Source organism: Scatophagus argus, chromosome 4 (genome assembly GCF_020382885.2).
Source record: "Scatophagus argus isolate fScaArg1 chromosome 4, fScaArg1.pri, whole genome shotgun sequence".
In the NCBI taxonomy this organism is placed as follows: domain Eukaryota; kingdom Metazoa; phylum Chordata; class Actinopteri; family Scatophagidae; genus Scatophagus; species Scatophagus argus.
The window spans coordinates 7,680,536-7,698,165 of record NC_058496.1 but is presented as its reverse complement, the minus strand read 5'-3'; the positions used below and the strand labels follow the sequence as shown (position 1 = coordinate 7,698,165).

The 17,630-nt window shown below is 41.3% G+C and overlaps 1 protein-coding gene across 2 annotated transcripts; it reads right to left on the bottom strand.

Moving 5' to 3' along the window:
- Positions 1 to 3,554: 3,554 nt before the first annotated feature.
- On the bottom strand, positions 3,555 to 17,536 carry mvk (mevalonate kinase). 2 transcript variants are annotated; one of them, XM_046387338.1, is made up of 11 exons: positions 17,315 to 17,536; positions 17,137 to 17,216; positions 16,602 to 16,749; positions 16,245 to 16,389; positions 14,265 to 14,420; positions 13,735 to 13,838; positions 13,525 to 13,570; positions 13,299 to 13,389; positions 12,825 to 12,944; positions 12,500 to 12,653; positions 9,843 to 11,070 (listed from the first exon to the last, which is right to left on the bottom strand). In XM_046387338.1, the coding sequence occupies exons 2-11, from the start codon at positions 17,212 to 17,214 to the stop codon at positions 10,919 to 10,921; spliced, it is 1,194 nt and encodes a 397-aa protein (XP_046243294.1). In that variant the 5' UTR covers positions 17,215 to 17,216; positions 17,315 to 17,536; the 3' UTR covers positions 9,843 to 10,918. The 2 variants fall into 2 exon arrangements, with proteins under 2 accessions (XP_046243295.1, XP_046243294.1); XM_046387339.1 differs by lacking the exon at positions 9,843 to 11,070 and adding an exon at positions 3,555 to 4,538 and having other exon boundaries at positions 17,137 to 17,536.
- Positions 17,537 to 17,630: the final 94 nt, after the last annotated feature.

The following is a 17,630-nucleotide window of genomic DNA, read 5'->3' as shown; positions in this document are numbered from 1 at the left end:
GAGGTTCGTGTTGCTCTCTCCGGGACATCATTCCCAGCTGCCTGAGCCCTTGAGTTGACCACCCAGGGGAGGGAGAAGAGGAAGTCATTACTGCTATCACAGTCAGGCACAGTCCCTACACTGCCAGACAGGCCCTCCAACTCATAAAGTCCTTGACGACTTCACTAAAACATCCAATTTCAGTCAGACCCCATTTATAATGACGAATAGAAATCAATCACCAGCACACGGTCCTCCTGAATCTGTCTGCTTATTTGGTTGCCCAAAATGGCGCAGGAAAAAAAAAAGGAATCTTTTTTCCTCTCCAATGCTGGTATCCTATCCACATCTCCGGGATATTCATAATTCATCATCTTCGATTCCTGACATCTGCCACTGATTGTGCCGACGGGTTGGCTGGAATTAGCCACTCCTGGGAGCGGCGTTAATGTGCTAGTGGGCCAGCACATGCACCCCGGCTGGGGAGGGGCTGCGGGTTGGGTGGAGGATTGAGGCCGGAGCGGCAGGAGCCTTTCACACTCCTAATGTGTAATTAGGAGCCATTTTGGAGCGCTGCCTCACTCCACTGAAATTAGCTGCCTTTTATTAATCAGGCAGACCAGTTCAATGGCACGATGGGTCCCCCTATAATCTAACACAAAATGTTGTTCTTAATTACATAGGGAGAGAGAAAGCACAGAGAGGGGCTGCAGCTCCTGCATGATCCCCTCGGGTTCAATTTCTCAAACGCAGAATGCAGGCAAATTGAACATTTACTGCAGCATAGCAGTCCACATGCTGTGCTAAAAATAATAGTCAATATTATGTCAATCATTCTTCCAACCTGAGCATTACAGCCTATATTTGGAGTGTTTTACATAATGGTTATATACATCATACCAAGCATGCAGAGAGCCAGACTCTCACAGCTGCACAGTCCATGAAACCATTTGCATTTGCCGAATGTCAGCTCCACTTGAATGAGAGATCACACATATTATGTGATTACAAGCACTGGTCCTCCTTTGGAGAGTTAAGTGCTCTGACCTCGACCATGCTCATCAGTGCCGATGCCCTCATGACTACAGATGAGGACTAAATACTTTGGTGTTTATTTTCAGTGGTTCTGATATTTTTTTTCTCCTTCTCTCTTCTTGCTACACATCTAGTGGAAAAGATCACAAGTACATGAAAAGCAGTCCAGGAAGACTAAAGTAATTACCAGATTCCTGATATGGATGTAATACATGATTGTTAAGGACAGGATACTTTAAAATGTGTTCAGCGAGAGTTGAATCATCTCTTGAACTGTTAGAGTGATTCAGAATTATGACTTGCTTAAAAATGAATACATTTCACTGCAAAATACATGAATATACAGAGATGAAATAGACTGAGAAAAATCAAATTTGATATTTAAATGTAGTCTATTTTAAAACTTTTTGAGACATAACTAACTATAAGGTAATTAAAAATATTGTTAAGAAAATAATGAAAATAATTTTTCAAATGTGCTGAAATGCAATAAGTTATTCACAAGGATTACAATCAAAATGCTGTCTTGCTTTAAGGACAAGGTGACAAGACAATTTGAAAATTATCTGCAATCACATTTTTAACTTCTACCATTTCATTGACATTTTAGAATCACATCATTAACTGTGTATAATCTGAGCTCACCATATTACAGCAATCCTTCACACTGATTAACATCCCTCCCTCAGTTACACTGCTGCATGTGCTGCCTCAAAAAGTGTCGTTTCCTATCCATTTGTGTCCTGTTTTTAAAAAACACAATAATATCTTTCATAACAGTCACAGATTTTGTTGGCTAATCAAAGAGCTGATTTATTTCCCAGTTCTTTAAAATTGCTTCTTCCACAGTATTATCCTCCTGTAAGTCAATGCAATCATGCAAAAATGGCCACTTTTGAGTTTCTACTGTTTAACAAAGGCCAATGCATATTTATGAAAAGTGTTCTTGTGCCAGCTATCCCTATGATCTTCTAGGAAAATGCAAGAGACAAAACATAAGGAAAAGGCCTAAAATGGCTACTTGACTAAGGTTCCTCTGATGACCAAGGACCCTCAGAAGCTCATAAACAAACAAGTATGATACAGAGAGTAGGCCCAACACTAATGTGTACCCCCCACCCTCATTGTCCCGCTGCTTTCACTGCAGCAGGACAACCACAACCCTGATGTCATCTCTTCCTGCAAGGCTGAGTTTGCTTTAGCATTCAACAGAGCGGCTGTGTGAGAAGATGGCCTGCCACTCAAGCCTTATTGATGGAATCCAGAACAAAAAAAAAAAAAATCTGATGTGGGGTCAATGAGTGAAGGTCCTGGCCTATCTCTGCTCTGCTTGAAACTGTGTCCAGTGGAACAGCAGCTGTCATAAAGTGCTCACTGGGTCTGGACAGCAGTTCTGAAAAATGGGGAAAAATGTCAAAACAATGTATGGATACGCAAGGACTGAAGGCCAAACTGTTTTATGCAACGCCCTCTAAACAACACACACAGGACACATTAACTTAACTTTGGAGCCGAGTTGTTTTAAATAACAAAAATAATGTAATTCTGATTAAACAAGTAACCAATCATACAAAAACCACTCTGATATAATTAAGTCACAACTTCAGACAACAAAAAGCTCTAAATTAGCGGGTTTTTACATGACTGGGAAACATAGTGTATGAAATCATATCACCATATTAACATAGACATTTTTCAGTATCATAGTGTGGTAAATGTTAACTTCAGGTTAACTTCAGTGAAATACCATATTCCATTTCGGTGGTGGACAAAGTATTCAGAGCCTTAAGTAAATGTATATAAAAAAACAAGTAAAAGTCTCACTTTCAAAATCATACTACAGTAAAAGTGCAGGATTTAGGAGTGTTTCTGTGGGAATTTTTTTGTCCATTCATGCAGTGGAGCAACAGTGAGTTCAGGCACTGATGTTGGACCAAAAGGCCTGGTTCACAATCTCTGTTCCAGTTCATCTTAAAGGTGTTGATGGGGTTGAGGTCAGGGCTCTGTGTGGGCCAGTCAAGTTCTTCCACACTAAACTAAATCATGTCTTTGTGGACTTTGCTTTGTGCACTGGGACACAGTCATGCCGGAATAGAAAAGGGCCTTAACCAAACTGTTGCCACAAAGTTGGAAGCATAACATTGTCCAAAATGTCTTGGTGTGCTGAAGCATTAAGATTTCCCTTCACTGGAGGAAATACCACAACTGAAATATCACACCTGAATTCAATAATAAAGAGGTGTCTCTGAATACTTTTGTCTATATAGTGTATAAGCTTATTCTGAATTTGTTGGCAGAAAGATATTTCAAACAAGTTATTTCAAACAAGTTTTGATGGGGCAACAAAAGAAAGGGAAAGTTATCGAATACTCACAAACATTAGTTTGGATTATTCGACATTTAAACAGGTTAACTTCTAACACATAGTAGTACCCCACCCCTCCCACCCTCATCAACACCAGCCACTGAATTTAGGGACATCTTCTACTTTATTTCTTATAGAAAGAAGATAATAATGGCAGAAGTGGCACTGTAACAGTTGGAGTGTTATAATTAGCATTCAGAGTGAAAGAAGGATCATGTGGCTGTTGGCAGAGTTTCTAAGTTCTGGCCCAATGGACAGAGAGTAAACTCCACAGGGGAGTCCCCGGGGAGCGAGACATGCTGGGTTTGAGAGGGGTTATTGGACTGTGCTGTCTCTCTGACTGTGAGCCACCGGGGACTGGAGCAGGGGCGCCTGATGGTGCACTGAAGCCTGAGTGTGACACCTGGGCTGTCTGTCACGGCCACAAACACAGACAATGTGACACTTGACAGGATAGGAGTTGAGGCTGCAACACCAGAAGTCAAGACCCAGCTGACAGTAAGGATGAGAGGCATGCAGCTCAACTCAATAATTTCCCAGACACACTTAAATGCAAGCCTGTTTGTCTCCTTCCTCCTTCCTCTTTTTTATTTCTTCAGCGTTCATGGCCCTTTAAATAAATCAGGGTCCCGAGGAGGCTGAACCCATCAATTAGAGTCGTCTGATGAGACTGTGTGTGTATTAATCAACAGTGTGAGGCGTGTGACAGGCTGAAAAGAGACAGGATGAAGGGCTGCAGTGCCAGAGCGCTTTAAGAGGAGCTCTGCCGAACAGACTCTTAAGATGAATTTCCCAGTCTGCATCGCTAAACTAAACTGATATCCAATTATGTTTCCCCACTTCAACAAGCCGACGGAGCAGCTGCGAGCAGCACAGACTTGCGGTGTTAGAATTGACCAGGCGCGAGGCAGAGAAGCTCAGGACCTTGAAGGAGATGTCACAAGGAGGCCGGAGTCAGCCGCTTGAGTGAGCGATGGTCCACACGCTTGCCTGAAAGCATGACATTGCCGAAGGGGGAAAAACACCATTTTATCATTCAGTGCGATTCGCACCCTCTCTCCCTGTCAAACATGCCATATGTCCCCGTCACAGGTCGTCTTGCTGGCTTATCGAGTGTGACAGGGCTATTCACACACTGCTCCCAATCAGACACCATCTCCTGCAGAAAAAAAAAAAAATCACCACCATAGCACAGTGACAGGCTGTCAGGCAGAGGGCACCAACCTCCACAGGGCCTTGGCTGAGAGTCTGCCCATCTGGGGGAGGAAGGGGGAGGCAGGAGGGGAGCAAAGGCCAGGGGTTACAATGGGAGACACAGTGCAGGCATCCACACATCCACACACCTCATACACACTCACACTGGTGGCTCTTTTCCTTTGTTATTCAACCAGCAACAGGGCAGAGCTGAAATTCGAGCCCATACGCATCAAAGCATCGAACGAAAGCTTCATTTAAAAGTTGTAATAAAGATTTTATGGGTGAGAAGTTTTAAGTTCAAAAATGAGTGTTTCAGGTTGAGTCTACGTGATGATTTCAGCAACATTTAAGATAAATGCAACTGCTCTGCTCACCTGTTCCCAGCCTTTTCTCATTTACCTCATTGCTGCACAGCCTGTTTACATGACATGGAATTATTATTGTTATTCAGCACTGTTATTCAACATTTACTCCTGAGACACGTGTTATTTCTGGGCAATCTATGACTCAAGAGGATTAATAAAACACTATTTTATCTTATCTTACTGTACACCAGACTATCACAGTAATATGTTTTATATTACACTTCACATATTTTATTTTAATCCAATATTTCAACTTGGACACATTTTTACATCTTATGTCTCAGATTCTCCTTTTCTCATTTCCTTTCTTTATTTTCTTTTTAAACATACAGCATGAGCATTGTTGTAGGGAGCCTGAGAACAAGAATTTCATTGCCAGCGACTGCTTCAGTGTGACTGCTGTGCACATGACAAAAAAAATAAAAACTAAATAAAAGAACTTATGAAACTCTCTGTAAGAGCTCAGTGAAAACTGGCTTGACATTTCACTGGGTAATGTAGAGCACTGTGATCGTGAAAACAGGTTATTTGCCTGACAGGAAACTAAAGTGGTATGTAAACCTTGCCTGGGACTTCACACTGAAACCTGGTCAGCCTATTTTCCTAACCACCAGACCATAGGAGCCCCTTTAATGTGTTGCGTTAGTCTGAGGCTACAGTCAGGACAACCAGAGGTCACTGAAATCCATATGTAGGGCTCACAATCTCACAGCTCTGAAGATGATTTGCTTCTCTCAATGCACTTCTAGAGTCTGCAAATGTTTACTTTGATGCCAAAAGATCTCAGCGGTACTCAGCCACTTGGCTACAAACACAATCACACTGCAGATGCCGAATATATTCACTAAGTGAGCAATCAGTTGCAAAGTGGGCAGAAAATTACACTTACACTCCCACCCCCACCCCCAGCCATGATAATATGCATAGAGAAATAAGTCAGAGAGCAAGAGAAGGAGCAGAGGGGCAGAGGGGGAGAAATGTTATCACCTGATCGGTCTTATCTTAAAAAGCGGCGGGATGTGTCACCTCAACTCTTCAGAAAAGGAGATAGAACCCTCCTAGCACATTTTTATATGAAAGAATTTCTGTGAAATGATTGCTAATCTATGCAAAAAAGCAATCAGTGACTCATTCATAATGCATGAGCAACGAGATACCAATTTTGCAACGCTTTCGGATTATTAGATGTTATCGTGAATGCAGCAGATGAAATATGAACACTCCTACCTGTCCCATTGTAATTACATGACTGCAGTGGTCGACAGATACACTGGGAGAGGAGAAAATATGAAGAAAGAAACGCACAGAAAGACGGACAGACAGACAAGCAGACAGAACATCCATTACCATCTGACTGCAGCTCTAGATGGGAATATTTGTTTCTAACAGCTTTATGTATCCATTTGTGCTATGATTTATCAACCTAAAAGCTGTGGTTTTAAGTACATCTGGCTGACATTTTAATGGTCCATCAATCACACAGTGTCATGTGATAACAGTTTGAGATCATCCTCCTCCTAGAGCCTCTGAGAGGAAGAAAAAAAAAAAAACTGAATCCAATAAATTGGCTGCAATCCCAGGGAAATGATGAGAACCTATTTCTAATTCAAAGCAAGTTCAAAGTATGAATGTTAGATAAGCTGCTTCTTAAATTAATGCAAATCAAAATTCATTTAGGATATTTTTGTTCTATATAGACCCTAATACGCTGAATATATTTCTGTTTCAGCTCCAGTTTCTGAACCGCAGTTTAAAGCCTGACAAATATATATATTTATATAAAATCCCTGTTTGGATTACTATCTTCAGATTAATAAATGGAATGTATTATCAAAGTATAATATGTTTCTTGTACCAGAGCCATAAATGCACACACATCCCAAAAAAATGATACACAGCATAAGAACGTGAAAGTAAACTGATTTAAAATGTCTCCTGTTGAACTATCAAAAAAAGAAAAGGAAACCTGATTTATCCCACAATACTGGACATTTTCTCCCAATTTGACAAAAACACCCCAAACAGGCAGAATTAAAGTGCTGAACTTTGATCTTCCCAGCGTGCTCGCCGTGGTCTCATATGAGGCAGAGACCTGCAGAACATGCCACGGCCTCTCTCTCCTTCCTTCTTCTGTTTAAACATAAACATAAACCCACAGTAGCCTGACTTTTTTAACTTCAGTGTGTCTGGATTGCACCTGGAAGCCTTGTGAAAAGCGCTGACAGATTTCACACTTTTACATTCTGCGCAACTTCGACACAAGGGATTTGCTCTTAAAATGGAGAACAGCAAGGATGAAGGGTGGTATAAAAATCAATGAGGCTTTTCAAAGGCAACAAGAAAAACCACCGCCTTAGCCTGCAATTAAACAAGAGCGCTCCTGGCACTGAGGAATGAATGGTATGTTGCAAGTGCCCTCGACTTCACAGAATCAATTACTGGATCAATACAACGACATGATACAATTCCATGATGGAAAATGGGACGTGGACTGGGAGTCGCTCTGTGTCGTGTGTTTCAGATGTTTACAATAACACAGCTCAAGCAGGTCTGTGGGCCCATTTTATAAACACAAGTGAAGCCCAGTTCTAGACCAAACAAATCCTCCAGGTGGAAACCTCTCCTGGAGTATTTTGTCTAAAGGTAAAAGCAAAGACAAGGTCCCTAAACTGGGGGGGGTCAAGAAGACCACAAAGACTCAAGGGGAGGGGGGTTCTGACGGGGTCACAGGATGATTAACAGGAAAGCAGAAAAATAAACATTCTGTCACACAAAATCAGGTTTGTTTTTGTAAGATTTTCCTCTAATGGCGACTTTATTGTAGCCATGCTCTCAGTCAGTGTGTCGGACGTCAGCCCAGACTGAAACTATTCATGGTCCCCGGATTATTTTGCCTTTTCTTTCAGGGCCACCAAGAGGTTTTGCACAGACATTAACAATATGCTGCTCAGGATGAATTGTGATTGTTTCTGACTTGCAAAACTAATAAGATTCCCATCAACCTCAGCTGTCCTTTGTGTCTAGTGTTAATTAGCAAATGTTAGCAGGATAACATGCTAAACTAACATAATAAACATTACTAAACCTGCTAAACACCAGCATGTCAGCATTGTAACTTTTTGAATGCTAACATTAGCACATTTAGCTCAAAGAACCACTGTGCCTAAATACTGCCTTCCAGAGTCTCTAGTAGTATAGCTACAGTATTACATTCTTGTGAATACGTGAATTACTGCATTGATTTTTCCTCTTTGTACCTCCAAAACCATTCCAAAGAATATTTAGAACAAGGGAAAGAAGAGCTCCCGCTGTTTCATTGCCAGCCAAAACCAAAAAATCTCCATAAGTAAGGTGTTAAATGAGTTCAAGATGGTTAATGCTGAAAGCTGTATTCAAACCGCAAATTGGCTGGGACTAAAACAATTCAGTGCTCATCTCTAAAACTAAAATCCTTCAAGTTCTCTGACAGAACCCTTGTATCCCGCTGTCTTAATTGGACCCCTGCTATCAACACCGTCCACCACCCCCCTGACTAACTGAAAGGGCAAACACCCCCAGGAGGATCACACAGCCCATCATGACTGAGGGGAGCTCATGATGCTGATGTTGCCTCTTGTCAGTGTGCCCATATGAATGCTGGGAGAGGATGGCTACACAAATCTTCCCTGCAGTGGACAATTGCCCTTCCCCTTTCAACACAGACATCACGACAAAAATTACAATGCGCACGCACAGAATCTTCCACAACAACAACTGACAACATATTGTGATACAGAGAAGTCATATATTGAATTCCTGTTAGTAAAACCAGTGGCCAACAGCAACATTATATCTTGTCAGTCAGGTCTGATTCTCTATTCAAAGTTAATGGCTCCTGACAAGCATTTCAGCAGTCGACCGAGAGACCAGAGGGAATGTGCCACAGCGAGCACGGCCACTCAGCAAATTCACATTTAACATTTCATTCCTCCTGCTTGGACAGAATGAATTATACATCCTTGATTCTCCCACATTGATTCATCCAGACAAAACTCCCTAAACGTTAAATGTTAAATGATTTGTCCATCTCCTTCCTGGCTGCTAGGACAGCACGCTGTTTTCACCGTATCTCTCCGATTCCGACATTCTCCCTCTATCCTTGACCCTTTTCTTCACTCCCTCTGTTATCTGAAATAATCTCAGGGCCTCTTTAGATTCTATTCATCAGAGCAGAAAGAAGCAGGCGCTGACATTGATAAAAAAAAAAAAAATACCATCTGTGCCTTGCAGGGGTAAAAGAAGTGAGAGAGAATGAGACGGAAAAGAAAGAGAGGGGCTTCAAATGAAACAGCCTCTGTTGTCTCCCTCTTGTCCCCCCTCGTCAATGCCATTTCAATTGAAAAGCGCAGTGGTAATTAAATTCCAGCAGGGGTTAGGGGCAACTGTGCGGCACACTGACAGGGGGCTGCCCTGACATAAAGATGACACAATTCAAGAGGACAGAGGGGGCCAGGCGGAAAAGGAGGGAGGGTGACAAATGTTGTTTATTCACATACACTGCCAGATTCCTACTACTCAATCTTCATGACATTTAAAAAATAGAAAATGAAATGGATATTCAGACTCAGTTGAATCCCACACTGACCTTTTCCCCAAATCTGGGATATTCTGAACAGATCCACGTTCTGTATCGGCAGCTTGTGCAGAATATTTTGTAATGCTTAGGAGGATGAGCAATTAGGAGGGGAAGAATTTAGGAAAGCTGGTATGTGCGTGTGTGCATATGTGTCAGCACAAATGTGTGACTCACAGAAGGATGCTGGTTGTTGTTGATTCACATTATAGTGGCGCTAATCCAGAGGCTCCAGAGAGGCCACACATTCCTGCTGTCCCCATCTCCCCATCCTCTATTAGCAACGCAACACAGTCAGCCAGGCTTTAATTGAAGAAATACAGGAACAGCGCAGGGCATTGCAGAATTATGTTTTTTTTTTTTTCTTTCTTTTAGCCAACCCGTAAGAGATACTTTATTATGTTTTTGGGAGAGAGAGGGAGATTTCAAATTAATAAATCACAGGAAATTATTTGGTTTTATCTTCATTTTACATTAAAACACTTCCAGCGTTAAAAGAGCACTGCAGCAAAAAAGCAGCTTACACCAGTGGGTATTATCATAATTGCGAGGGCCAAATTTTACATTAAAAGCAAATAGCTATCAGAGTCTATTTATGACATTATTACTTCCTGGCCTCAGCTTATTCAGACATATTCTTACCAACACTGTTGATGATTCAGAGAAATATGAGAGCAGTCACTTTCATAAACCTCTTTGTAAAAATGAGAAGACTAATGGAAACGATTTAATAACAGTCATTGGATTTAGTTAAAGAATAATAATAATAAAAAAAACACTTTCATTTATCAAACTTTTCTTCCATTATCATTACCTGTGAAATTAATTCGGCAAACTTGCTATTTCATTCCAGAGGTTATCCAACAATACTCCATGTTACAGCGCGAGTGAGCAATTAATTACGATCATTTAATCCATTAAGATTGGTTGGCCTTCCTGCTTTAAACATTTGGATTAAACTATAAATTAATCCTGCCAGTACTTCACTTTGGCATAAATCAATTTATCAAAGTCTCTCACCATAAATCCAGTTTCATAAAAGGCATTTGTGCAACTTTGATGCCATCTAGTGGACAAAGTATTAAACACATATAGTTGTAGACAAGCATGTTTGACAAGCAACCACTTCACGCAGTGCTTCACAAAACAATTAAATCCTCTTTATGTTCACCTTATTGTTCATCAAAACCATTGGACTGTCAGTCAGTAAAATCTATGATTAACACTTCAGGAAACACGGTCCAACTCTGCTAAGAGTGACACTTTCTTTGGTCCACTTGGCTCACTTCATTAGCTGAGCGACGCAACAACACAGAGACAAACGGCCCATCAGTCCTGTTGCTCAGTCACAGTCACACGCGGGTCTCAGTAACGGCTTAAAATCTCCAGAACTTCCTCCTTAACAGAAAGGAGAGAGTGCTGCTGGACACCCGGACCGCCAATACTTGTTTCCCAGCAGTCAAAGCCACAGTCTCTCAAGTCCTGCACCGTAGCCTGGACGACAGAGGAGTCGGTTTCTACAAAATAAAACAAGTCATAAGTCACGTCGTGTTCGGCTACAGCTATACATAAAAATTCAGCAAAAAGACAACACTGGAGCCGCACAAAAACCTCATCGCTTAAGTCTACAAGTCACTTTGAAATCTGTGAGATCGTGCCAAGCATCTGAGAACATTAGAGACGACAGAGAGCAGAGCTGCAAACACTTAAAACAAATAAAGAGCATTTAGAAATCTATTTGGAGGATTTTGAGCTTATTGAAATTCAGTCTGCTACAGGCTGCAGGCATAAACAAAGACTCAACTTGCATGTTCTTAGCTTGTGTGCTTTGTTAAAGACGGGATGATACAAAGTTTCCTCGTAGCCCTTTGTACAGTAGTAACCACACACCAAAGCCCTCTCATCACTTCCTGCCAGTCAAGTCATTGTTTCAGAGAAGAAGGGTGAGCGAGCATTTGAGGAAAACGCCACACTTGTTGTCAGCAGGAGCCCCGACAGTTTGGCTCATCAGGCTTCCCTCAACAAACTGAATTCATTATAGATGGGACAAGGTCAGCCAGGGACACAAACAGAGACAGGCTTAGTAACTAACAAAATACAATCAAGTATAGAGAAAAGGGGATTAGAGTATACAACTGCTGTCATTAAGGCCTGTGAGAGCATAGTGTTGAGCTCACAGGTCATTATGTTTGCATTGTGATGAATGATACAGCAGTTGTTTTCTTTCATTCCTCTTCTTTACACAGAATTGTATTTGTTGGTTACTAAGCTCGTGTCTCTGTTTCTGTCCCATGCTTATACCCCCTTTGGGTGCGGTACACCTGTTCTGTGTTAGACCATTGTCTTGACTGTCTGGTATATGAGTGATTTGCTGTTAACAGCATTCATGCTCTGAGGAAGGCTTATGCCTAAAGTCCTTCAGGAATTCTATTTTAATATAACTGAAGTCTCTACAGTTGTTTGCTTTAATGATGTGCCATCTGTTTTTTTCATTTTGTGAAGATAAAATATGTTCATTTTGGAAACAAAAGAACCGCTGACTTTACCATTATAGAACATTTAGAAAACACACCGACAGCCATAGAGAAAAAAATAAATAAAATATTACAATGTATTACAGTATATATTATTACAGTCAGATTAGCTGCTAATCTGAAAACACCCTGTATCTTCTAATTGGTTATACTTTCAATAAAGTTCTGGCTACTTTTATATCCTAGAATGTGATATAACTTTTAATATTATTCTGTTAAATTTCTCAAAACATAACTTTGTTAAACTCAATAATTTTTTGGACACATCTGATTAAAAAATTATAAAAGATCTATAAGAAAATATTAAGAGTGCTAAACACGCTGATAAAAACAATGTCTTTATAGTTTCACAGACATTAAATATTAATGACTCCCCGTCCTGTGAGTCTATTGAAAATATTGCCAACAGCACCTGGTCTCAGAAGGGTGATGCCACAACCTCCACCACCAGCGCCGGTTAGCTTGCTGTGGAGCCCTTTGGCCAATGTGACCCGGCACAGTGTGTCCAGAGCAGGGTGTCCCACCCCGATCACATTAAGATGGTGCTGGTTAATGTCAATGAGTTCCTATAAATGACATGAGGCCACTGTTGTTAATACCTGTTGCTACTGGCAGAAAACTAGAGAAAAAGACATGTTACAGTAAAAAGGACTATGGCCTTAGGTTTTACTTCGGTTAAGTCCCAATTGCATATGTATCATGCAAAATGCTTCACATAATCTAACGATATCTTGCACCTCTAGAATGTTGTAGTGTTCTCCTGTGATGGGCTCACTGGTCATCTCCGTGAGGACTTTCTCACAAGTGCAGGAAATGGCATCAACTGAGTCCAGCACCGGGCTCATGATGGCAGGAAACTACAGAAAGGAAAAACAAACACCAAAAAACATCACTTGTGCACAGCTCTTCTACACAGTTGCATACATGTACAGGCTGTGAAATGGCAGGTTTGACTTTGGTTGTTCTCCGGCGTGATCACAACACTGCCACAACACCATCCAGGCCTATCTCTGTCTGAGGCAGAAATATGCACACCTGCTGATGTCACCAAGGCAACAGCACACAGGGGTGCTCGCTAAGAGTTTAATTTCAATATTTTATGAAGGCGCTCAACGCCAGGCTCCGGAGTATCTGCCATGCAAAAGCACCGCCTATTATATTAATTACAGTGTCTGCAAGTAACACACGGGGGAGCAGAAACCATTTAGTACCTTGTTAATCTTGTCCTTCACCCTGGCAACAAGTACCTTGGTGCTACGTGGTACTTTGGTATTAGTGAGAAGGATTCTTAACAGTGGAACCCTGGAAGTAAAGCAGACAGATCAGTTACAGTTTGTACAGACATATTAATGTGAAGCCCTGTGAAAACCATTGTGCATTTCTTTTCTAACTGACTGTGTACCTAAATGAATTCAAATTAAAAACGAGTGTCAATACCTGCTCAGTGGTATTATCTTCCCGGCCAAGAATCTCAGCATGCCACCTAGATACAGGGAAATCTAAAATCATTAAATAGATAATCATCGGCGACGATAAGAACAGAGGAGGTACAATACTTGTGTGATACCTTTTAAATGGTGCTCTGTGTCAAAGGGAGGTATAACACCATATGTCCTGTACCATATGCCAGATTATTGCAGGCCTCACCCCATGTTCCTACAGCATTGTCCACTCCTGAGGGATTACCGTGGATGATCATCTCTCCTTGGAAAGCCCAGCTGTTGATTATCTCCAGGTCCTCCTGACACCACCTGCAATTATTTATGAATTAAAGGAGATACGGTTGCATATTGTCTGTGGTGAAGCGATCATCACAATACAGTACGAAATATTTCACTGGAAATACATCTCAACATTAACTTGTGTCTTTGATTTTCCAGGAGGAGAAACATATTTCCTAAGCCTAAGCTTAACCCTGATGTTTGTAGTTGTGATTTGAATTTCTGCCTGTCACTACCAGGAACTCAGCATAGAAACAAAGACATCAATGCATCTAACATTTTGGTAGGCACAAAATGAACATCGACGTCTTGCAACAAAATGCAATCCCCCATATGGAACATGTGAGGAGTAAAATCACCTCAGTGATCCCTTTTCAAAGCATATTCATCAAACCTATTAATGCTTTCCAGGCACAATAACATAAAAGAGGCCTTCTCTAAATATAATGTAATTACCTGGCGGTGTGATCCCACTCTTTGAGAGGAGGGGGAATGACTCCACTCGCACAGAGCAGGGCTGCAGCTAAACACACAGAGTAGGCAGCACTTGACCCCAGTCCTGCTCCGGTCGGCAGCTCCGACCACACAGTCACTGTCACACTGGGCAGCTCACTGAGAAAAGAAACATTATAAAATGCTGTATCTGTGACCTGTTGCTGTTATTGAGAGGTGACTGCAGATGGTTTAAGAGAAGAAGAACAAAATTTACTGCGCAGGTCATAGAGTTGCATCCTCAAATGAAAAAACAAAACAAAACACAACACCTCTGAGTATTACCATTCACAATCAATGTTTTTAATTAATATTTTTACTTTTTTTATATTATACATCAAGTGCTAGGTTTTGTGTATACACTGTATGACATTAACTGGTACAGTTACAGTGATCTGTAAAGACTGTCTAATAAATAGTTACTGTATCCATACACTTCTAGAGGCAACAGAAACTTGCTGACATTGCTGTCAATGTCTGTGAGGGAAGCTGCTTTTTGGCAGACACGAGAATGCTCTAAACTAATTGTCCGGCTCTTCTCTCGAGGGGAAAACACATCCAGACTTGTTAAAGGCTGCGGTGTGGCCCAGTGCCAGACTCTCATTAGTGGCCATCCTGTCAGAACCCATCACCTCTCTCAGACACGGCAGCACCGTGTCAGCGCCGATTAAACCTCCAGACAACCTGCAGCTCTAATGTTCCTGAGCATCTTCCCTGTTCACAGCTGTCGGGCTTGCTAAAACTAACATCCAGCCTTTCTGTTTCTCCTTACTGTCTTCATTGCAAAGGGGGATATATTTTTTTTGCCAGTTGCACTGAAAACGGACCTCAGCTTCCTGAACATCAGTCGTGTGTACATTTTTACAAATAGCGCGTTTTTCAAAGCACTGAAATGACTGGAGTTTCAGTTTTAGTTTTAGAGTAATAAAGAAGAAGCGCCAGAGTAATGAACCTTCAGATGGAGACAAATGCTTTTTATCTTAGTTATATTCTACAAGCTGAACAATTTAGCATAATTTAGTTTCAACAACCAATGTAAGCTTGAGCAGTGGTCACAGAGGAAAGAATGACATGTGTAGTGGCAATTTTAATCTCTTTGAAACTGTCCTCCTCTGAATTAACACCCCTTCAACACCCGTCTTCTCACCCAGATACCATTTGTCCACGTGTACAAATACACAACCCTGCAACATCAGTCCTAGAGTGAGACGGGAACTCTCACCTCTGTCTTTAAAGTCCAAACCTTTTAAAAGAATACACAACTCGGCAGGAACATCCTGGGGTGAAGCAGACAATAGTGGTAACAGAACAAAGAGGTGTGAAACATATGCTGGGGTGTGCGTCTCTATCTATAAAAATGTAGTTCTCCCCATGGTTGGGGTCTTTCCTCACTCTGACTGTAACTCTGCGTGACGATTGACCTTCTTTTGCAAAGGAATAAAAGATCTTGTAGGCCGGCAGAAGTCTCTATTTCATTCTTCACCAACAGGAGAAAAATTTCCACAACACATGTAATAAGCAAATTATTCCCAGCATAATACAGTACAGAACACGACAGTAAACCATGCAAAACATGATAAATAACGATAAAATGCAATTATTTAATAACAAAGTCTGTTGTGTGAACACTAAATACTATTCAGCTATTGTCTGTAAAAGACCAAATGTTTTCAGGATTTTGTAATTTTTTTTTTTCCCCAGAGACTTAAGCATCTGACAAGTGAGTCTCACAAGCAAAGGACTGGTGACATGAACAGAGCAGTGAACATGTCTCAGTAATCAAAAGTAACATTTTACAGCTCAAACTCTCTCTTGCACATAACTAATAGCTTAGTGGTTTCTGCTCTGAATTATCTAGTCAAAAGTAGCACTACAACTCTGCAGCTGAGTGTGCTCTCTCTTTTTCCATAGCAAACACTCTAAAGAACAGTAGTACAATCTCACCTTGATCTAAACAACGAGACGTAGATGTAGAGGAAGGCTAAGGTGGCCATGTTGCAAGTATCCAAATTTCCATTGGCTGCACCAACAAATTCACGCAGTCTCCTCACAAGTTCAGCATCCAAAGGTTTCACCTCCTCTCTGTTACCTGTTAGAAGACACAGCAACCATACCACTCACCAAAATATCCGAAAAATAGCACACAATTCGATCTGCAGTTATATGAAAAAGTACATGCGAGATGTTACAATAAATATAACCCTGTATGTACTGGAATATGGGATGCATGATGCAGGTGCAACTGTACAAATTATAGTATATGCAGGTGCTAATGCTCTCCAGTGCTGCATCGTTCCTTACCACAGGAAGAAGGAAGAAACTGCCTCAGTTCAGACAAGTCCCAGCAGAGGAATAAGTCAATATTTGGGAGGTTGAGACAAACTTTGCCAGTAGTGGTGGCTTTCAACCACAAATATGTTCTCAGGTTCAAACTAACCGCAAGAGCCACCTGTAACAGAGCAGAGATCACAGTGTGACTAAATGGACAGACTTCTTCAAGTTTAACCATTCACTTCACCTGTATATGCACATTTTCCAAGGCACACAATAGTTTATTGTCTATTGTGTGTTTTTACTACTGTCAGGGTAGCTACTGGTTCCCATATCAGTACAGCAGGACAACCATCTAGCAGAGATCTACTTAAATGAATGTGGCGACTGCCACTGAGCGAGGAACATCATATTTAAAAACTGAATGCATCTAAGTTTTTGTGGAAGACTGGCTTAACATGCAAGGTTTTGTTCCTGTAATATGGCATGCTTTTTGCTCTAACTAACATACCAGGTTTAACTTAAATACCTCAAACACTGTATAGTCTCTGTACTTCCATTTTACCTTTCCGTGTACAACTGCATGCTCTCCGTGGAGAATCGCCTTCCCTGGAGCAGATACGAAGATTTCCTTCACTTTCATTTCTGTAACAGTTTCCACAATGCAAAAAATGTGTCCAGGGCTTGGCAACCTTCAAGTTCAACTTGTCACTGAGAGTATTATTATTAGCTAGCTTAGCCACCTTCGGCGAATGCTAATCCTCTGAGGCGGCAACAAACAACCGACAACTCTGTCCCACAGTTTTGCGCTTTTCATGAAGACTCGATGACTTTGAAGACTTTAACAAAGTGGTTACTGCTAACAGAACTAGAAGCTACTCCGTGCACAGGCTCTCCTACATGCCGTGATTAAACCAGGTTAAAAACACAGCTGACACACATGAGGAGAGACGAAATGGGTTTGACGTCCAGTATCCAATCGGCGCCGTAGCTGATGGAACAGATCTTCTTTTGTCCAATCAGCGTCCCGCGATTCTCCCCCCACCGGGTGAGTTGACC